The sequence below is a fragment of the Caretta caretta genome, chromosome 6, assembly GCF_965140235.1.
Source record: "Caretta caretta isolate rCarCar2 chromosome 6, rCarCar1.hap1, whole genome shotgun sequence".
NCBI classification, from domain to species: Eukaryota; Metazoa; Chordata; order Testudines; family Cheloniidae; genus Caretta; species Caretta caretta.
The window spans coordinates 93,415,785-93,438,620 of record NC_134211.1 but is presented as its reverse complement, the minus strand read 5'-3'; the positions used below and the strand labels follow the sequence as shown (position 1 = coordinate 93,438,620).

Below are 22,836 nucleotides of genomic sequence, written 5' to 3'. Positions count from 1 at the left end.
GCTTGCCTCAGCTACCATAATGATTTGGAGGACTCTACAGGGGTTCTCATTAAGTGTGTTTTGGCTAGAAAGGTGGAGTCTGTTTCATGAAGTCTCAAGTGGTTCAATATAGTTAAAACAGCATTAAGTGGAGCATAGTGGGAACCTGAGGGCTCCAGTGAATATGTGGAAGAATCCTCTCACCTTCTCCCCCTTTTCTCCAATAAAGATTTTAAAACAGAGCCAGTATTCCATAATCATTTTGTACCACCTCAATTACAACACTAGATAACACCAACAAAAACATGCAAGTCAGATACTCTCCAAACCCCAAATTTTCTCATTAACTAATGTTGATGGAAGTGCATTTAGCTACAGTAATTTGCATGGCAGTTGAATCATTGTATTGAACAGCATACCTAAGTATAATCAAGAAAACCATGAATATGCCAATAAAGAGTGGGAATGAAGAGACAAGCGTCAGCTCTTTCAATGCAAAGGAGGTGCAAGGTCATGAAGAATGAACAGCAACTAAATTGGTCTTTGTAACAAGTGATATTAATTCATTTCTGTTATAGACTCGGCTCTGTATACCCATACGCCACCTGAATTGTATCCCCTTCTCCTCCTAAGTTATGCATTAGTGTTTCAGGTAGGTCTGTAGCTGTACTTTTACATCACTTCATTAGTGTACATGTGGTCTTCTATTCCATAAGCATATTCCAGAACAAAGCAGCTAACAAATATATGTAGTGGAAACAAACTTCTGTAACCCAATTATTGGGAGAAAACTGTGTCATTAATGTGCCTTGCCATGAACTGTCCACATAAAAGTATAGAAACCCTTTTGGGGAAACTTCCTGGCATTTTTCCCTAATACTTGTCAATGGGGAAATTCTATTCAAATCTCTGTGTGATTGGGTGGAAGGATCATCTAGTGTTTGGCAGAAAGAGCTTTAAAGCCTTATCCCTGAAAAGGGAACTGACAAAAGACTGACTGCTGGGGAAACTAGTCAGTGAGAAATGGAATAGAGTCTGGTTAAAAACTGTTACACACATGGAACAGGAAAACTGACTATGAGAAGGGGGAAAGGTATGACTCATTCTCTTTCTGGGAGTTGAACTTAACAGATCATAAGGACTGGACTCCCCAAGAAACAGGGAAGCAGGAATATTAAGACACCTGTTGAAGGTACCACACCACTTTCTCTGGTTCAAAGACTCTGGCTGTTTCATTTGTGTTTTAAAAACCCAGCTATAGGAAGCCAAATTTCCCCTCCAAATATGAGGCTTCTGGAATCCTAATTCTTTTCTTGATTGTCTTTTCAAAGGCCCTCACTTTCTGTTCAGACTCTTTGCATAGAAGAGACCATTTTCACTTGCATTGACTGTCTGAGGAAGAGCTGATTACTTCCATGGACTGTTAGGGGACTGGTCATGGTTATTTATTACTTGTGCCACTGACTTCAGTCAGGTTTTGTGGAATTTCTGATTGTCCTAAATGAATTCTCCATGACTATGTCAGACTGCTGGCCATGAATGAGTTAAACCTAGTAAAAGGTAATAAGAGGAGGTTCTATAAATACGTTAGGAATAATGCATTATATGCAAACAGAATAAAGTCCAGGCCAGTAATATATATGTTTGATGCTTCAGTAGGACCAATTTTACAAAGCTGAAAACCATTATTAGCCAAATCAGCTCGGAGAAAGAAATTAATCAGAAAAATTTGAATGATAATTGAGAATCATTTAACACCTTACTAGATGTTCCAAAAAAAGCCATAATTGAGGGGGGAAAGTCATACTGGTTTAAAAAACTGACTAGGTTTAGAGAGGAGGAGAAGGCAGCTGTTTTTACTTATACACACACATGCACACAAATAGAAGAAAGCAGAAATTGATGATAATGAATATAAATCAGAATTGTGGAAAATTGATAAGGGAAGCAAAGGCATATGAGGAGAAATCTCTGGTCAGAGAAGTTAAGGACAATAAGGAGCAGGTTTTTACATTGTATTGGGTCAGGAGGAGGAGTAGATTCCAGACAATGGTATTGATCCATTACTCAATGGAATAGTAAAATTATCAATAATAATGCAGATAAAGCAGAAGCTTTCAATAAATATTTGTTCTATATTAGACAGCAAACCTCTCCAGATGCTGTTATAATTCAGCCACCAGCATACAGAGCTAAATTGCATGAATGCTCTTTAAGCCACTCCTGAACCATACACAGGGAAACACGAGCAAATCCCCCCAGCCTTGCATCCCAGAAATGTACCGTCTTATACCGCTCAAGACCGCCTCTTGAACAATGCAAGCTCATTAATTAGTTTGCCGCTTTGTCAAAGGATAGTGGACATGCACCAGCTTTTGTAATCTAAACAGGTTACCCACGCACTTAGACAAACTCACTTGGTTAAGATAAAACATTAAAATAAGTTTATTAACTACAGAAAGATAGATTTTAAGTGATTATAAGTGGTAGGCATATAGGACAAAGATGGTTACAAAAGAAATAAAAGTAAAAATGCAGTCTAAATTCTAAACTTTATCAGACTAAGCAAGATTTGAATCAGTTTTTCTCACCGTAATATATGTTACAGGCAACTGGCAGTTCTTAATACACAGTCTAAATTTCCTTCTCAGCCTGGGACCAATCTCCTCAGTTCAAGTCTTTGTCTTCCCAGCATTCTTGTTGCCTTCAGCATAGGTGAGGGGGGCGAGAGGTGGTCTGATGATGCTGCTGTCCCTTGTTTTATACTCTCAGTTCATGTCCCAGGAAAGATACTGGCACAAATATGTTCTGGCGAGGCTTGCTGAGTCACAGAGTTAAGCAATTTCCATTGTGTGGTGCTTGTGCAATTGTCTCTTATTGAACTGTATATCCCTTATTTACAGTTCCCCCACTGGTCAATGACTCGTGACGGTTGCTTAACACCCATTTGGGTGTGGGTCATCACCTTTGTTGTCACTGGAGAGCTAGCAGTGGGCATCTCCCAAATTCACAACACATTTCAATAACAACCTTATAGCAAAATCTCGTAACTTCATACATAATAATGATATATATATATTTTGACAGAACTTTGAGTTTCATATAGTACCTTAAAGCTGGCATGCTTTGTATGAAATATTGCAACCATATGATGAATTTGGGGATTACAGGGTGCTAGTTTGAGGTTCAGAGTGTCACACATATGTTTATGGAAAATAGATCCTCTCAAACTAACGTGATATGTTATTGATGAGATGAAAAGTTTGGTTGATAAAGGTAACAGTGTTGATGTAATATACTTAGGGTCTGTTTACACTGCAATAAAAAACCCACAGCACTGAGTGTCAGAGCCCAGGTCAGCCTACTCTGGCTTGTGGGTCCTGGGCTGCGGGGCTTAAAAATTGCAGTGTAGATGTTTGGGCTTGGGCTGCAGCCCGGGATCAGAAACTCCATGATGGTGAAGAATCTCAGAGCCCTGTCTCCAGCCCAAGCCCAGTGTCTACACTGCAATTTCTAGTCCTGGAGCCTGAGCCAGTTGACTCAGCCTCTGAGACTTGCTGCCGCAGGTCTTTTTTGGAGTGTATACATACCCTTAGATATCTGTAAAGCATTTGACTTGGTACTGCATGACATTCTGATTATAAAATCTAGAATGATAAAAAAGGCACACATTAAATGGATTAAAAACTGGCTAATGGATAGGTCTCAGAATGTAATTGTAAATGGGGAATCGTCGTAGAACATGTGTTTTTAGTGGGGTCCCACAGGCATTGGTTCTTGGCTCTGTGCTATTTGACATTGTTATCAGTAACCTGGAAGAAAACACAAAATCCTCACTGGTAAAGTTTGCAGATGACACAAAAATTGGGGGAGTGGTAAATAATGAAGAGGACAGGTCACTAGTAAAGAGCAATCTGGATCACTTGGTAAACTGGGTGCAAGCAAACAATATGCATTTTATTATGGCTAAATGTAAATGTATACATTTAGGAGCAAAAAATGTAGGCCATGCTTATGGGAGGGGAACCCCTATTCTACAAATCAGTAACTTTGAAAAAGATTTGGATGTGGTGGTGGATAATCAGTTAAACAAATATCACATTGTGCCCAAAAGAGCTAAAGCAATTTTTGGATGCGTAAACAGGGGAATCTCCAGGAGGAGTAGAGAGGTTACTTTATCACTATAGCTGGCACTGGTTCAACTGTGGCCAGAATACTGCATCCAGTTCAGGTGCCCACAATTCAAGAAGGCTGTTGATAGATTGGAGAGGGTTTAAAAAAGAGCCACAAGAATGATTAAAGGATTAGAAAACATGCCATACAGCGATAGACTCAAAGAGCCAAATCTATTTAGCTTAACAAAGAGAAGGTTATGGGGAGCCTTGATTAAGTTCTATGACTATCTACATGGAGAACAAATATTTAATAATGTGCTCTTCAATCTAGCAGAAAAAGTTCTAACACCGTCCATTTATAACACAATCCAGCGTTGAAGCAAGACAAATTCAGGCTAGAAATAAGGTGCAGTTTTTTAATGGTAAGGGTAATTAACCATTGGAACAATTTATCAATTATTGTAGTGAATTTTCCATCACTAGTAATTTTTAAATCATGATTGGATGTTTATTCTAAAAAATATGCTCTAGGAATTATTTTGGGGACGTTTTATGACGTGTGTTACACAGGAGGTCAGTCTAGATGATCACAATGGTCCCTTCTAGCCTTGGAATCTATGAATCTATAAATGAGAGAAAGATGAAGGCAAGTGTAGGTTCACTACTTAGGGGGGAATGAGAGCTAATAACAGATGATATTAAGAAGTCTGAGGTGTTTAATGCCTTCATTTTAATACCTTTAATTTTGTTGGTCTCAGTCTTCACTAAAAAGTTTTTTTTTAACTAGCTACTTAACACAATTAAATTAGCAAGGGGGGAGGAACAGGTTAAAGAATATTTAAATAAATTAGATGTATTCAAGTTGGCAGGTCCCGATGAAATTCACCCTCGGGTATATAAGGAATTAGCTGAAGCAATTTTGAAACTGTTAGCAATTATCTCTGAGAACTCATAGAGGATGGGTGAGCTCCCAGAGGACTGAAGAAGGGCAAACATAGTACCTATCTTTAAAAAGGAGAATAAAGAGAACCCAGGGAATTATAGACCCATTAGCCTAATTTTGATACCTGGAAACATACTGGAACAAATTATTAAACAATCAGTTTGTAACCACCTAGAGGATAATCAGGTAATAAGTAATACCAGTATGGATTGGTCAAGAACAAATCATGCCATACCAACCTAATTTCCTTTTTTGACTGGGTTACGGGCCTAGTAAATAGGGTGGAAACTGTAAACATTATATAGTTTGATTTTATTAAGGCTTTGATACCATCCCACATGACATTCTCTTAAGCAAATTAGGAAAATATGGTCAAGATGAAATTACTATAAGGTGGGTGCACAACTGGTTGAAAAAATATATTTAAGGAGTCATCATCAATGGTTCCCTGTCAAACTGGGAGGACGTATATTTTAAGATCATAGAATCATAGACTACCAGGATTGGAAGGGACCTCAGGAGGTCATCTAGTCCAACCCCCTGCTCAAAGCAGGACCAATCCCCAATTAAATCATCCCAGCCAGGGCTTTGTCAAGCCTGACCTTAAAAACTTCTAAGGAAGGAGATTCTACCACCTCCCTAGGTAACGCATTCCAGTGTTTCACCACCCTCCTAGTGAAAAAGTTTTTCCTAATATCCAACCTACACCTCTCCCACTGCAACTTGAGACCATTACTCCTTGTCCTGTCCTCTTCTACCACTGAGAATAGTCTAGAACCATCCTCTCTGGAACCACCTCTCAGGTAGTTGAAAGCAGCTATCAAATCCCCCCTCATTCTTCTCTTCTGCAGACTAAACAATCCCAGTTCCCTCAACCTCTCCTCATAACTCATGTGTTCCAGACCCCTAATCATTTTTGTTGCCCTTCGCTGGACTCTCTCCAATTTATCCACATCCTTCTTGTAGTGTGGGGCCCAAAACTGGACACAGTACTCCAGATGAGGCCTCACCAATGTCGAATAGAGGGGAACGATCACGTCCCTCAATCTGCTCGCTATGCCCCTACTTATACATCCCAAAATGCCATTGGCCTTCTTGGCAACAAGGGCACACTGCTGACTCATATCCAGCTTCTCGTCCACTGTCACCCCTAGGTCCTTTTCCGCAGAACTGCTGCCTAGCCATTCGGTCCCTAGTCTGTAGCTGTGCATTGGGTTCTTCCATCCTAAGTGCAGGACCCTGCACTTATCCTTATTGAACCTCATCAGATTTCTTTTGGCCCATCCTCCAATTTGTCTAGGTCTCTCTGTATCCTATCCCTGCCCTCCAGTGTATCTACCACTCCTCCTAGTTTAGTATCATCCACAAATTTGCTGAGAGTGCAATTCACACCATCCTCCAGATCATTTATGAAGATATTGAACAAAACCGGCCCCAGGACCGACCGCTGGGGCACTCCACTTGACACCTGCTGCCAACTAGACGTGGAGCCATTGATCACTACCCGTTGAGCTCGACAATCTAGCCAACTTTCTACCCACCTTATAGTGCATTCATCCAGCCCATACTTCTTTAACTTGCTGACAAGAATACTGTGGGAGACCGTGTCAAAAGCTTTGCTAAAGTCAAGAAACAATACGTCCACTGCTTTCCCTTCATCCACAGAACCAGTAATCTCATCATAGAAGGCGATTAGATTAGTCAGGCATGACCTTCCCTTGGTGAATCCATGCTGACTGTTCCTGATCACTTTCCTCTCATGTAAGTGCTTCAGGATTGATTCTTTGAGGACCTGCTCCATGATTTTTCCGGGGACTGAGGTGAGGCTGCCTGGCCTGTAGTTCCCAGGATCCTCCTCCTTCCCTTTTTTAAAGATTGGCACTACATTAGCCTTTTTCCAGTCATCCGGGACTTCCCCCGTTCGCCACGAGTTTTCAAAGATAATGGCCAATGGCTCTGCAATCACAGCCGCCAATTCCTTTAACACTCTCGGATGCAACTCGTCCGGCCCCATGGTCTTGTGCACGTCCAGCTTTTCTAAATAGTCCCTAACCACCTCTTTCTCCACAGAGGGCTGGCCATCTACTCCTCATGTTGTGATGCCCAGCGCAGCAGTCTGGGAGCTGACCTTGTTAGTGAAGGCAGAGGCAAAAAAAGCATTGAGTACATTAGCTTTTTCCACATCCTCTGTCACTAGGTTGCCTCCCTCATTCATTAAGGGGCCCACACTTTCCTTGGCTTTCTTCTTGTTGCCAACATACCTGAAGAAACCCTTCTTGTTACTCTTGACATCTCTTGCTAGCTGCAGCTCCAGGTGCGATTTGGCCCTCCTGATTTCATTCCTACATGCCCGAGCAATATTTTTATACTCTTCCCTGGTCATATGTCCAACCTTCCACTTCTTGTAAGCTTCTTTTTTATGTCTAAGATCCGCTAGGATTTCACCGTTAAGCCAAGCTGGTCGCCTGCCATATTTACTATTCTTTCGACACATCGGGATGGTTTGTCCCTGTAACCTCAACAGGGATTCCTTGAAATACAGCCAGCTCTCCTGGACTCCTTTCCCCTTCATGTTAGTCCCCCAGGGGATCCTACCCATCCGTTCCCTGAGGGAGTCGAAGTCTGCTTTCCTGAAGTCCAGGGTCCGTATCCTGCTGCTTACCTTTCTTCCCTGCGTCAGGATCCTGAACTCAACCAACTCATGATCACTGCCTCCCAGATTCCCATCCACTTTTGCTTCCCCCACTAATTCTTCCCGGTTTGTGAGCAGCAGGTCAAGAAAAGCTCCCCCCCCTAGTTGGCTCCTCTAGCACTTGCACCAGGAAATTGTCCCCTATGCTTTCCAAAAACTTCCTGGATTGTCTATGCATCGCTGTATTGCTCTCCCAGCAGATATCAGGAAAATTAAAGTCACCCATGAGAACCAGGGCGTGCGATCTAGTAGCTTCTGCGAGTTGCCGGAAGAAAGCCTCATCCACCTCATCCCCCTGGTCCGGTGGTCTATAGCAGACTCCCACCACTACATCACTCTTGTTGCTCACACTTCTAAACTTAATCCAGAGACACTCAGGTTTTTCTGCAGTTTCGTACCGGAGCTCTGAGCAGTCATACTGCTCCCTTACATACAGTGCTACTCCCCCACCTTTTCTGCCCTGTCTGTCCTTCCTGAACAGTTTATAACCATCTAGATCCCGCAGGGGTCTGTCCTGGGTCTGGTACTATTCAATATTTTCATTAATGATGTGGATAATGCAGAGGAGAGTATGCATATAAAATTTGTGGATGGAGTTGCAAGCACTTTGGTGGACAGGATTAGAATTCAAAATGACAGATTGGAGAAATGGTCTGAAATCAACAAAAATTCATTAAATCAAGGGCAAAGTACTACACTCAGGAAGAAAAAATCAAATGCACAAAAAAATGGATCATAACTGGCTAGGCAGTAGTACTGCTGAAAAAGATCTGGGGTCATAGCAGATCACAAATTAAAAATGAGTCGTCAATATGATGCAGCTGCAAAAAAGGCTAATATCATTCTGGGACATATTAACAGGAGTGTCATATGTAAGCCAGGAGGTAATTGTTCTGCTCCACTTGTCACTGGTGAGATCTTAGCTGGATTCCTGTCTCCATTTTTGGGCACCACACTTGAAGAACGGTATGGACAAACTGGAGAGCATCCAGAGGAGAGAAACAAAAATGATAAAAGATTTAGAAAACTTGATCTATAGGCTAAGGTTAAAAAAACTAGTCATGTTTAATTTTGAAAACAGAAGACTGAGGGAGGACCTGTTAAGCGCTGTTATAAAGAGGACTGTGATTGTTCTGCAATATCCACTGAAGGTAGGAGAAGTAAAGAGTGTAACCTGCACCAAAGGAGATTTTGGTTAGATGTTAGGGAAAACTCTCTAAATATAAGAATGATTAAGCACTAAAATAGGCTTCCAAGAGAGTTTGTGGACACCCTGTCATTGGGTGTTTTCAAGAACAGATTAGATAAACACCCACCAGGGATGGTCTCGATATACTTAGTCCTGCCTCCATGCAGGGGGCTGGGCTAGATGATCTCTTGAGGGCCCTTCCAGCCCTATGTTTCTATGTTTCTCCAAGGGTCTAAGCAAGGAAACTCCCAGAGGAAAATATTCTTTAAGTCTTTAGACCCTTGTATGTTTAGGTGGAAGAGGATATCACCAGAGCACCACTGCGGTCTGCCTTTTCTTGGCTAACACAATAGCCATGCTGCTCTAAATTATGGAGGAGACAAAAATAACCCAAGAATATGGGGTGGTGAAAAAGTGGAATAAAACCACCTTTGCCCTTCACTTCTTTTCCTGCACCAAGTAGGATGTTAAATAGAGCCCTTGGCTTTGTCTCTGTCTGGAGTTATTACCAAGGTGTTGCAGCCTATGTCAGGATTGGATGGCTTGAATCTAGTTTTCCACATACTTGCTTTTATAGGAATGATTTGGGTGTTTGTTTCTTGAATGGCCTTTTTCTTAAGAAAGCTTGGATTAGCAGGTTGTATAGGAACGAGTAGAAGGACTGCTACTAAAACCATTGGTATTTTGGTAAAATACCTCAAGACTGTCATTAGGACAAAAGAGAAGGCTTTTTGCTGGAAGAGTCCCTTGTAATAGTAGAAGCATACCTACTGCTAGTGATGCTCCGGTATGGGTATGTTGAGAGAGACTTGCTATTATGGGTTTTAGAGATTCCATCTGAAATCTTGCCTTCGTGTGTATTTTCTGAATGATGTTAGTCCTGTCCGATTTTCTCATCCCTTTTTTGATTTTGGACAGCAACTGTCTCTGTGGTGTTATCAGAAACCCCATCGGAACTGTCTGAAGCACCCCATCGATACCAGAAATTCCTCTCCCTCTCCTCTAGTGTGACCCTTTCCCTAAAGGTTGTCCTCCCAGAGTCATGCAGTGGTTTGATTGTTCTTTGATTGGTCTGGAATACTACTCTCTGTCCCTTCTTCTGCAGAATCTATTTCATCAGGCCATCCCAAGGGGGTAATCATGGTTTTGGGTTGGAGGTGAGTGATGGCCACCAAAAAGTTTTCTGTTCGAAGAAGGCTTTTTCCACGTCCCTTTGTGTTCAGTGTAACAGTAGTATGTAGCAAGGACAAATTACTGTTATACTCATTCTCTCCTGGATTGTGATTCCTCGTAACTCTCAAGAAACAGTGGCAAAGGGGGAAATTGAGAAACTTTTACTATGTGTAATACTAAATACTGTGGACTGAGTAAGAAAAATAAAAGTACCAAGAAAAGAAGGAAAGCTCTGTTGCATACAGGAAAAATAATTAAAATAGCTCTCACTGTGGATGCTTTTGGTTCCTTGTTGCCCAGTGAACTATGTGCAATTGTATGAAGCTCTAAGCACATAAACTCCGCCCTATACTGGAAACCTACTGACCGATAGACTTACCTACATGTCTACAACCTCATTTGCTCCAATCCCTCAGACAGAGACAAACACCTACAAAGTCTCTATCAAGCATTCTTAAAATTACAATACCCACCTGCTGAAGTGAAAAAACAGATTGACAGAGCCAGAAGAGTACCCAGAAGTCACCTACTACAGGACAGGCCCAACAAAGAAAATAACAGAATGCCACTAGCCATCACCTTCAGCCCCCAACTGAAACCTCTCCAACACATCATCAAAGATCTACAACCTATCCTGAAAAAGATCCCTCACTCTCACAGATCTTGGGAGACAGACCAGTTCTTGCTTACAGACAGCCCCCCAACCTGAATCAAATACTCTCCAGCAACCACACACCACACAACAAAAACACTAACCCAGGAACCTATCCTTGCAACAAAGCCCAATGCCAACTCTGTCCACACATTTATTCAAGTGACACCATCATAGGACCTAATCACATTAGCCACGCCATCAGGGGTTCATTCACCTGCACATCTACCAATGTGATATATGCCATCACGTGCCAGCAATGCCCCTCTGCCATGTACATTGCCAAACTGGACAGTCTCTACGCAAAAGAATAAATGGACACAAATCTGACATCCGGAATCATAACGTTCAAAAACTGGTAGAAGAGCAATTCAACCTCTGTGGCACTCAGTAAAAGATTTAAGGGTGACAATTTTGCAACAGAAAAGCTTCAAAAACAGACTCCAACGAGAAACTGCTGAGTTTGAATTAATATGCAAACTAGATACCATTAACTTGGGTTTGAAGAGAGACTGGGAGTGGCTGGGTCATTACACATATTGAATCTATTTCCCCATGTTAAGTATCCTCACACCTTCTTGTCTACTGTCTAAATGGGTCATCTTGATTATCACTACGAAAGTTTTTTTTCTCCTGCTGATAATAGCTCATCTTAATTAATTAGCCTCTTACTCCACCTTTTCGTATTCTCTGTGTGTGTGTGTATATATATATATATATATAATCTTCTTACTATATGTTCCATTCCGTGTATCCGATGAAGTGGTCTGTAGCCCATGAAAGCTTATGCTCAAATAAATTTTAGTCTCTAAGGTGCCACAAGTACTCCTGTTCTTTTTGCTGATACAGACTAACATGGCTGCTACTCCGAAAATTGTATGAATGGACTCTTTCTCCCACTAAGTCTGCATAGGTGCTTTTGGAGATCTGACAATCCACTGCTCCTTCCCTGAGCGGTATCAGGGGGGAGCTGTGCATCTTGAGACTCCATTCGTACTTTCCCACAAAGCTATTGTGGCAGTTGAAGTTCTCTCAAACTAACGTATTTCCTCATCCCAGCATATTGGAGCACAACTATCTCTGACTTTGTTGGGATACTCTTTCTGTTTGATGCCAGACTCTGAACTGAGATTTTTGTTAGTTACAGTAGTTAGAAAGAAAAATGTGTTAGAATAGTCAATTCCGTTTTTCTTGAGGACTTTGTGAGGTCACCTGTCAAGCTTTCCAAGATAGAACTGTGAACATCACACACTATATCCTGAGTTTAATTGTATTCCCAGAGTATGTGAGTGAAACCAAGAGTAGTGCAACTCATGTGACAAATCCTATATGGAGCTGCAATTGGCAAGTGCACAACAACATGAACTGTCGAGTATATTTTGGTGGTTGTTACATAAGTGAATATCAAAATGTAAGGTGTCATGGTGCATAGACTGCAAGAGAGTGAGTTCTCCTCTGGTGAGTACTTTTCCTGTCAGGCGCTGATCTTTCAGGGAGATTGCCATTTGCATGATCAAATGTTTTTTTCACTCCCTCCTGGTGAAAGGTGATAATTATTGTGACTGTGATTAAGACTGCGCTTCTATTAATAAGTGTCCTTTTCTTCAAGGGGTTGTAACTTGGCCATAAAAATTTACTCCAGAGTGAATGATGACATGTAATTGAATGTCTTTGATCTCTTTCCTATTTTTAATCAGTTTTCAGAAAAGATCTCTTTGGTCGTTTCTGATACAAGTGTTAAAATAAAGAAAAATTAGAAGTAAATATATCTTTTTGTCTGAATTAAACTCTATCCCATTCAGTGGCTTTCTGAGTCAAATTGCCTTCTTATATATAGTTTTTAATCACTTCAGCAGCCCATGCTTGGCAGCATTCTTATCAGTGACACATTTCAGTTTCACAGGGCACATTTTTATGACATTTCATACAAAAACTTGACATCTTTATTACAGGTTTTCTTTATCAGGCGCTAACATTTCGAGTTGAGCTTAATAACAAGTAACTCAGTTCTCATTGCTTTGTGTTTTGTGTCTTTCTTACAGATCTGCTGGAGAAGACTCACAGGAGAGAGGAAGAAATGAGAGCTCTACAGGTATATCTACTAATTAGACTGAAGAAGCTTTATTTTTTGGTAACCTTCCTCCTTAATGTCTTTCTCCTAAATCCACATAGAGGAAACCCACAGCCACACAGTGACTGCTCACCAGTAAGACCACACTGCTGCGTTGCTTCCGGCCAGCCAATAGCTAGACTGATAATAAAGCAGACTTAACTGGCTAGCAGTCTTCCATCCGGTGGTTGTACTTCCAGCTGTCTATTCTATTCATGTTACTATAGCCACCAGTGAGATTCAACCCAATTACTCTTGTGTTCTGTAGGTGGCAAATGCAGTTCATCAGCAAAACAAGTGCTTTCCCTTTGGAGTGAGCCAAGCTGTACTGAATTTGTCTCAGTTGGCAGTTGCTCTGTTTATATTATATGTTTGGCCCCTCTCCATGTGGGCACATATATAAGGACAATGCAAGTGCCGGGGGAAATTTATGAAAGCACTTCTCAATTTTCTTTGCCAGGAAAGCAAATTCCATTATTTAGAAAAGTTCCTTGAAAGACCAGATGTTTCAGAAGAAAATTATAGAGCTATGCACACATATGTGATGTAATATGTATATATGTGTGTATGTATTTTTGTGTTTTTACTCTAGTTCATTAGGTTGATTCATCTTCTTGGAATATATTTGTTTTTCCCATAACACTGAGTAAAATCTCAAATTTAGGTACAATTCTCATCCCAGCTAGCTTTGGAAATCTCCATGCAGCTACTGCATGTGTGTGTGTTCTGGCAGCAATTTCCAATGAAATGTCCATTCAAATAAATGAAGCATTGGAGTGTGCCAGGTATGGTTGAATTTCCTATGGCAAACCCTTGCTAGATGTACAGAATTTAGTATGTCATCCAGCAGTGAAGTGGTTAACTTTATTAGCACTTAGTGGTTTACATTAGTCTTCAAAGCTCACATTTTTTAACCTTAGACCCAGCACTGGAATACTATTGAAGCATACTGTAACAGTCACAGAAGGCATGCATTCCTTTGAACTCAAAAGGAATAGGAAGGCAAGAAATAAACTAGTATGGCTAAATGGTGAGGTTTGAGAGGTTTATTCAAGCAAAGCTGGTGTCTTTCAGAAAATAAAAATCAAACCCATATGAAAACATTTGAGAGGAGCAAAAAGTACAGCAGGCAACATGTAGTATGGAAGTTAAAGGGCTAAAATAAAACGTGAAAAGCAAATAGTCATAAATATAAAAAGCAAATAAGACATAATTAACTATGTCAGAAACAGGAATATTGTGAAAGAAGCTCTAGGTCTGTTGCATTAAAAGGTAGTAAAAGGAGCAATGAAGAAGAATAAGGCTATTGTGGAGAAGCTAAAGACTTCTCTGCATAAATTTTTCCCACGGGGTAGTTAAGATATCTACTCTTTTTGGATTGCAAAGATGAGGTACAGTCAGAGGTTGAGAAGTCAAAAGTAGTAGTACAGAACCAAATTGTTAAATTAAGCAACAAGGTACCAGGCCCATATAGTACACCCAAGAGTTCTGAAGGATTTATGAATTAAGTGTCTGAACTCCAAAATTATCTTTTGACTCTTGAGCTTTACTAAGTTCTATACTTTTGTTGTTAACTTTATTCAATGGCTCACAGTAAACAGGATAGTACCAGTGCTGGTCCTTTTCAGATTTTGTGACAGGTACACTAGCCTCTCCACGTTTTACCTTGATGCCAAGCTACTGTGCTGTGCCTTCATGATTCTCCTGCCCACTTATTTTTCATTTTCATTTTCTTGGACTGCAATAGATACTCCAAACCGTAGTGTCTTTTGAACAAGTCAAGTTCCATTGTGCGTAGGAGAATGCACAGTTAAAAGGGAGGTTTTGGACAATAAAGCCAAGATCTTTAGAAGGTGGTATTTTTATTGATAAACTGGAACAGTTGCCTGAAGAGATTGGGAAACACTAAAAATGTAAAATAATAATAAATTGTAACAACACATGTCAGGGTGTCTTTAAAACACAACCGTACAATTATTAAACTCTTCATTGCAGCTTGGCATTCTTGTTCATTTTTTGTGTCATTAGTTTTATCCCCGGTGTTTTGTTTCTTGCATCTACAATAGTTGTCTATTCTCTTTAGTAGTGTTATTGTTTTTAAATTTAAATGTTTTGTAAAGTATCATAGTTCCATTTGCTTAAGGGTTTATGAACTAATCAAACAGCTAAATCCCTTCTCCAACCCACTTCAGATCAACTGGGGCATTGAAAAAATGACTTGAGGGGAGCATTTCCTATTTCAGCATAGCAGCATGAGTGCAAATGGACCCTTGGAGTTGCTTTTCCTTTTCAGACAGATCAAGGCAATGAAAACTTCCTACAGAATCTTGCAGTCTGAGTGCATGTCTGATCTTGATTTACAATATTTATCTTTGCAAAGTCAGTGCCTGGGAAGCACTGCTGAGGGGTCATAGTGCTGCCTAATTGTTAAAGAAGCCAAGCCATTGGTGGTACTCAGCAGTTGTTTACTAAATGTCTGGAAAAATCTATTCATGTTTAAAAAAGGTTTGTTAATCCTTTGTGCTGGTGGAGATCTTTGTTCTAACTTTATTTGATATAGCAACATGACTTTTTAAAATGCATATTTTTCCCATAAACATACAACAAAATAGAAATGTACAAAAAGAGCAGATTAGACAAAGCACTTTGTGTTGTGAAAACAATTTTCCTCCTCTTCCTTTTCCTCCTGGGCTAGAATCCAACCTCTAATGTCAGGCTCGGCCCATACTACCAGGATTTTTTTATCCACTCTGAACAATTTATTCATGTAGAGACCATAGAGAATTAACCATTAATTACATATAGGAAGGCCACCATGGATTTCTCAGAATTCAGGTTCTAGTTTCCAGCCCTCAGTCTAGCTTTGTAGCTTCATTTGCAGGAATTGGCATGTTACATTAAATTATTACTGAGCCAGGCAAGATAACAAGGTGTCCTGTGCTTTAAAAAAAAAAAAGAAAGAAAGAAACATGCATTCCTAGTAGCTGACTGATAATGAAGTTATAAAGCCTCGGTTTTTTCACCTTGCAATAAAAATGAAGACCATAAGCTCTAGGGATGGGGCAAATATTGAGATAAACTAGCTGACTGAGATCATGAGACTATTATTTTATCCCCACTAGTATAGAGAGTGGAAGTATTGCAGATGCAATGGTCTTAATTTTTTGAGAGACCGACACAAGCCCAGGCTGTTCTCATCATTCCTTCATAACCATCCAAGATACAACAACATTATGGGAGCCTTTGGAGAACTGACAGGAGGATATGTGTCATGTAGGCAGTGTTCGGAAAGGGCTGAAACTTAGAGGGAAAAAAGCTGGGTGAAAAATTCATGATCTCATTTTAATAGTTTACAGAGAAGCTCACTAGACTTGGGCTCTGGATTGTGAAGGAGAGCAAATTCCAGAAACAGGGTCAATTCTATCTGGCCTTGGAAAGTTTTACTTTAGGATCTGGTTTCAGAGTAGCAGCCGTGTTAGTCTGCATTCGCAAAAAGAAAAGGAGTACTTGTGGCACCTTAGAGACTAACAAATTTCTTTGAGCATAAGCTTTCGTGAGCTACAGCTCACTTCATGGGATGCATTCAGTGGAAAATACAGTGGGGAGATTTATATACATAGAGAACATGAAACAATGGGTGTTACCATACACACTGTAAGGAGACTTATCACTTAAGGTGAGCTATTACCAGCAGGAGAGCGGGGGGGGGGGGGGGAACCTTTTGTAGTGATAATCAAGGTGGGCCATTTCCAGCAGTTGACAAGAACGTCTGAGGAACAGTGGGTGGTGCGGGGGGAATAAACATGGGGAAATAGTTTTACTTTGTGTAATGACCCATCCACTCCCAGTCTCTATTCAAGCCTAAGTTAATTGTATCCAGTTTGCAAATTAATTCCAATTCAGCAGTCTCTCGTTGGAGTCTGTTTCTGAAGTTTTTTTGTTGAAGAATTGCAACTTTTAGGTCTGTAATCGAGTGATCAAAGAGATTGAAGTGTTCTCCAACTGTTTTTTGAATGTTATAATTCCTGACGTCTGATTTGTGTCCGTTTATTCTTTTACGTAGCGACTGTCTGGTTTGACCAATGTACATGGCAGAGGGGCATTGCTGGCACATGATGGCATATATCACATTGGTAGATGTGCAGGTGAACGAGCCTCTGATGGTGTGGCTGATGTGATTAGGCCTACGATGGTGTCCTCTAAATAGATATGTGGACACAGTTGGCAACGGGCTTTGTTGCCAACTAGACCATTTGCTCAAGAAACTCCCTGAAAAAGCACAAGAACAAATCTGCACAGACACACCCCTGGAACCCCGACCAGGGGTATTCTATCTGCTACCCAAGATCCATAAACCTGGAAATCCTGGATGCCCGATCATCTCAGTCATTGGCACCCTGAAAACAGGATTGTCTGGCTGTGTAGACTCCCTCCTCAGGCCCTACGCTACCAGCACTCCCAGCTATCTTCGAGACACCACTGACTGCCTGAGGAAACTACAATCCATCGGTGATCTTCCTGAAAACACCATCCTAGCCACTATGGATGTAGAAGCCCTCTGCACCAACATTCCACATAAAGATGGACTACAAGCCGTCAGGAACAGTATCCCCGATAATGTCACGGCAAACCTGGTGGCTGAACTTTGTGACTTTGTCCTCACCCATAACTATTTCACATTTAAGGACAATGTATACCTTCAAATCAGCGGCACTGCTATGGGTACCCGCATGGCCCCACAGTATGCCAACATTTTTATGGCTGCCTTAGAACAATGCTTCATCAGCTCTCGTCCCCTAAGGCCCCTACTCTACTTGTGCTACATTGATGACATCTTCATCATTTGGACCCATGGAAAAGAAGCCCTTGAGGAATTCCACCATGATTTCAACAATTTCCATCCCACCATCAATCTCAGCCTGGACCAGTCCACACAAGAGATACACTTCCTGGACACTATGGTGCTAATAAGCGATGGTCACATAAACACCACCCTAAACCGGAAACCTACTGACCGCTATTCCTACCTACATCCCTCCAGCTTTCACCCTGACCACACCACACGATCCATTGTCTACAGCCAAGCTCTACGATACAACCGCATTTGCTCCAACCCCTCAGACAGAGACAAACACCTACCAGATCTCTATCAAGCATTCTTACAACTACAATACCCACCTGCTGAAGTGAAGAAACAGATTGACAGAGCCAGAAGAGTAACCAGAAGTCACCTACTACAGGACAGGCCCAACAAAGAAAATAACAGAACGCCACTAGCCATCACCTTCAGCCCCCAACTAAAACCTCTCCAACACATCATCAAGGATATACAACCTATCCTGAAGGACGACCCATCACTCTCATAGATCTTGGGAGACAGGACAGTCCTTGCTTACAGACAGCCCCTCTACCTGAAGTAAATACTCACCAGCAACCATACACCAGAACCACTAACCCAGGAACCTATCCTTGTAACAAAGCCCGTTGCCAGCTGTGTCCACATATCTATTCAGGGGACACCATCATAGGACCTAATCACATCAGCCACACTATCAGAGGCTTGTTCACCTGCACATCTACCAATGTGTTCCTCAGATGTTCTCGTCAACTGCTGGAAATGGCCCACCTTGATTATCACTACAAAAGGTTCCCCTTTCCCCCTCCCCACCCCCCCCTCCGCCCTCGTGCTGGTAATAGCTCACCTTAAGTGATCACTCTCCTTACAGTGTGTGTGGTAACACCCATTGTTTCATGTTCTCTATGTATATAAATCTCCCCACTGTATTTTCCACTGAATGCATCCCATGAAGTGAGCTGTATCTCACGAAAGCTTATGCTCAAAGAAATTTGTTAGTCTCTAAGGTGCCACAAGTACTCCTTTACTTTAGGATCTGATCCTCTAGCCTAGTAATTTTAATTGTGTATGTTGTTATTCACATCCTCTCTTAGACTCTGGTGTAGAGTTTGTTTGTGCTATTAAATAGTTGCTCTAGTTTCACAAAAGATATGACTGTCCTTTAGAGATAGGTGGAGTGATTTCCATATAGTACATGATTTGTGAAGGGCTCATGGATCCTTTGTAATGATGGGTGCTATATTATCAATAACAAAATGGTTACCATCTACAAGTGTTTAAAAGGTATAGACAGAGAGAAGGCAGTGAAATAATTTAGGGTAGCGTAAAGGAACAGAACTAAAAATATTTGAATGATATTAAGCAAAAGTAAATTTGAACTAAATCCTGGGGAAAAATTCTAAACACTGAGATCTAGGAGACTGTGGCACAGTCTGTCAAGGCTGGTGGTAGGTTCCCTGTTATTTGTAATTTAAAATTGAACTAGACAAAGTTATGGGGAACATACTGAGGAAATAAACTTTCATTGGAAAAATCATGGAGCAGGTCCTCAAAGAATCAATCCTGAAGCACTTGCATGAGAGGAAAGTGATCAGGAACAGCCAGCATGGATTCACCAAGGGAAGGTCATGCCTGACTAATCTAATCGCCTTTTATGATGAGATGGTTCTGTGGATGAAGGGAAAGCAGTGGATTTATTGTTTCTTGACTTTAGCAAAGCTTTTGACACGGTCTCCCACAGTATTCTTGTCAGCAAGTTAAGGAAGTATGGGCTGGAAGAATGCACTATAAGGTGGGTAGAAAGCTGGCTAGATTGTCGGGCTCAACGGGTAGTTATCAATGGCTCCATGTCTAGTTGGCAGCCGGTATCAAGTGGAGTGCCCCAAGGGTCGGTCCTGGGGCCGGTTTTGTTCAATATCTTCATAAATGATCTGGAGGATGGTGTGGATTGCACTCTCAGCAAATTTGCGGATGATACTAAACTGGGAGGAGTGGTAGATACGCTGGAGGGGAGGGATAGGATACAGAAGGACCTAGACAAATTGGAGGATTGGGCCAAAAGAAATCTGATGAGGTTCAATAAGGATAAGTGCAGGGTCCTGCACTTAGGACAGAAGAACCCAATGCACAGCTACAGACTAGGGACCGAATGGCTAGGCAGCAGTTCTGCGGAAAAGGACCTAGGGGTGACAGTGGACGAGAAGCTGGATATGAGTCAGCAGTGTGCCCTTGTTGCCAAGAAGGCCAATGGCATTTTGGGATGTATAAGTAGGGGCATAGCGAGCAGATCGAGGGACGTGATCGTTCCCCTCTATTCGACATTGGTGAGGCCTCATCTGGAGTACTGTGTCCAGTTTTGGGCCCCACACTTCAAGAAGGATGTGGATAAATTGGAGAGAGTCCAGCGAAGGGCAACAAAAATGATTAGGGGTCTGGAACACATGAGTTATGAGGAGAGGCTGAGGGAGCTGGGATTGTTTAGCCTGCAGAAGAGAAGAATGAGGGGGGATTTGATAGCTGCTTTCAACTACCTGAAAGGGGGTTCCAAAGAGGATGGCTCTAGACTGTTCTCAATGGTAGCAGATGACAGAATGAGGAGTAATGGTCTCAAGTTGCAGTGGGGGAGGTTTAGATTGGATATTAGGAAAAACTTTTTCACTAAGAGGGTGGTGAAACACTGGAATGCGTTACCTAGGGAGGTGGTAGAATCTCCTTCCTTAGAGGTTTTTAAGGTCAGGCTTGACAAAGCCCTGGCTGGGATGATTTAACTGGGATTTGGTCCTGCTTCGAGCAGGGGGTTGGACTAGATGACCTTCTGGGGTCCCTTCCAACCCTTATATTCTATGATTCTATGGTTTGGAGGTGGACTAGATGTCCTAATAGGTCTCTTAATCTCCAATTTTGATGAAGGTGAAAAGGCTAAATCTAACTTTAGGGTGTAATCTTTACCCAAGACTGAAACCTCATCATTTTGCAACATGGTCAAATAGCCAACTAGAGCTGTACTTCTCAATTTACTGTGCTGGGAGATCTCAGGAGCGCAGAGAGATGAGGATAGTAAAACACCTTTTCACTTTAAGTTTTAGTGGTGGTTAAATTTTATCACTCTATTTTACCTGAAGTTTGTAGCTTAATTTTGAACCCAAATTTATTACAAATAAGCCTGAAAATAAGATGCCGTGAGAATAATGTATCCTTCAGCTAATAATACTGAAGTTCAGCAACTGAATCATCTTCTGTGAAAGTATCAAACAGAAGCTCAATTTCAATGTCTCTTTGACTCATCAGAATAACAGATGATAGTAGAGGGTGTCTCCCTGGATAGTGACAGGATGTCTTCAATAAATGATAAATTACAGGGTTCCCCTGCTGCTTAGGGGAAATATTATTCTGTTAAAGTATGGATTACTCTGCATATGAATAGTGAATTTTTTAAGCTAAACATTTACTTGGAGAATTAGTACAGTTGTCCTAATATTTACTCTCAGAACCATCCTTGTATTTCAGAAGTAGATGGAACGCACCTATATCTCCAGATATTATCGTGTGCACACTTGAAGGACGTTGAACTATATTGATAGGTTTCAGAGTAGCAGACGTGTTAGTCTGTAGTCGCAAAAAGAAAAGGAGTACTTGTGGCACCTTAGAGACTAACCAATTTATTTGAGTCTCTAAGGTGCCACAAGTACTCCTTTTCTTTTTGCGAATACAGACTAACACGGCTGTTCCTCTGAAATTTATTAGAGCATAAGCTTTCGTGAGCTACAGCTCACTTCATCGGATGCGTAGAATGGAACATATAGTAAGATATAGATATACACACACACACACACACACGCATACAGATAAGTTGGAAGTTACCATACAAACTGTGAGAGGCTAATTAGTTAAGATGAGCTATTATCAGCAGGAGAAAAAAACTTTTGTAGTGATAATCAAGATAACCCATTTAGACAGTTGACAAGAAGGTGTGAGGATACTTAACATGGGAAAATAGATTCAATATGTGTAATGACCCAGCCACTCCCAGTCTCTATTCAAACCCAAGTTAATGGTATCTAGTTTGCATATTAATTCAAGCTCAGCAATTTCTCCTCAGAATCTGATTTTGAAGCTTTGTCCTCACCCACAACTATTTCACATTTGGGAACAATATATACCCTCAAGTCAGCGGCACTGCTATGGGTACCTACGTGGCCCCACAGTATGCTAACATTTTTATTGTTGACTTAGAACAACACTTCCTTAGCTCTCGTACCCTAACACCCCTAGTCTACTTGCACTACATTGATGACATCTTCATCATCTGGACCCATGGAAAAGAAGCCCTTGAGGAATTCCACCATGATTTCAACAATTTCAATCCCATCATCAACCTCAGCCTAGACCAATCCACACAGGTGGTCCATTTCCTGGACACTATATATCTTACTATATGTTTCATTCTGTTCATCCGATGAAGGGAGCTGTAGCTCACGAAAGCTTATGCTCTAATAAATTTGTTAGTCTCTAAGGTGCCACAAATATTGAACTATACTGTTTGTTGATGCTGATTAATAGAGCAATATGGAATGTTATCCATTTTAAGGACCAATCCAGCAAACACTCATGCATGTGCTTAACATGTGAGTTGTTTCCTTGAAGTCAAATGCTGGACTGTGGTGTTCATACATCATCCTAGCTGTTCATAACTCTTCCAGACAAAAGATACAGTCTCTGCCCAAAGAGTTTAGAACCTTGGGACCAGATCCTGCAAAGAGTTATGACCCTATTCATTTAGTGCCTGGTACAGTGGCCGTTTAAATCAATGAGACAACTGACTTCAATTGACAGTGTGTCAGTTTGATAGTTGTTGTTTATTATTTGTATTACAGTAGCATCTACAGTCCCCAACTGAGATTGGGTTTTTGTTGTACTAGGCACCTTACAAAGAATAAGTGTCAGTCTCTGCCCCAGATTGTTTGCCATCTAAATAGACAAGACAGACAAAGGGTGGGAGGGGAAATAGAGTCACAAAGAGGTGAAGTGACTTGCTCAAGGTTACATAGCAAGTTAGTGGCAGAGCTGGGAATAGTAGAACCCAGGTCTTCTGACTACCAATGCTTTATTCACTAGCTCACACTTCCTT

The 22,836-nt window shown here is 41.2% G+C and overlaps 1 protein-coding gene across 10 annotated transcripts in view; it reads left to right on the top strand.

Annotated features, from left to right (window-relative positions):
• Window positions 1-22,836, top strand: part of CEP128 (centrosomal protein 128) — a 444,758-nt gene that overhangs the window by 337,683 nt on the left and 84,239 nt on the right. For all 10 annotated transcript variants that reach the window (XM_048853234.2, XM_048853235.2, XM_075129813.1 and 7 more), the window contains one exon: window positions 12,786-12,835. In XM_048853234.2, the coding sequence (XP_048709191.1) occupies window positions 12,786-12,835 (50 nt within the window). The remainder of the gene's footprint in view (window positions 1-12,785; window positions 12,836-22,836) is intronic.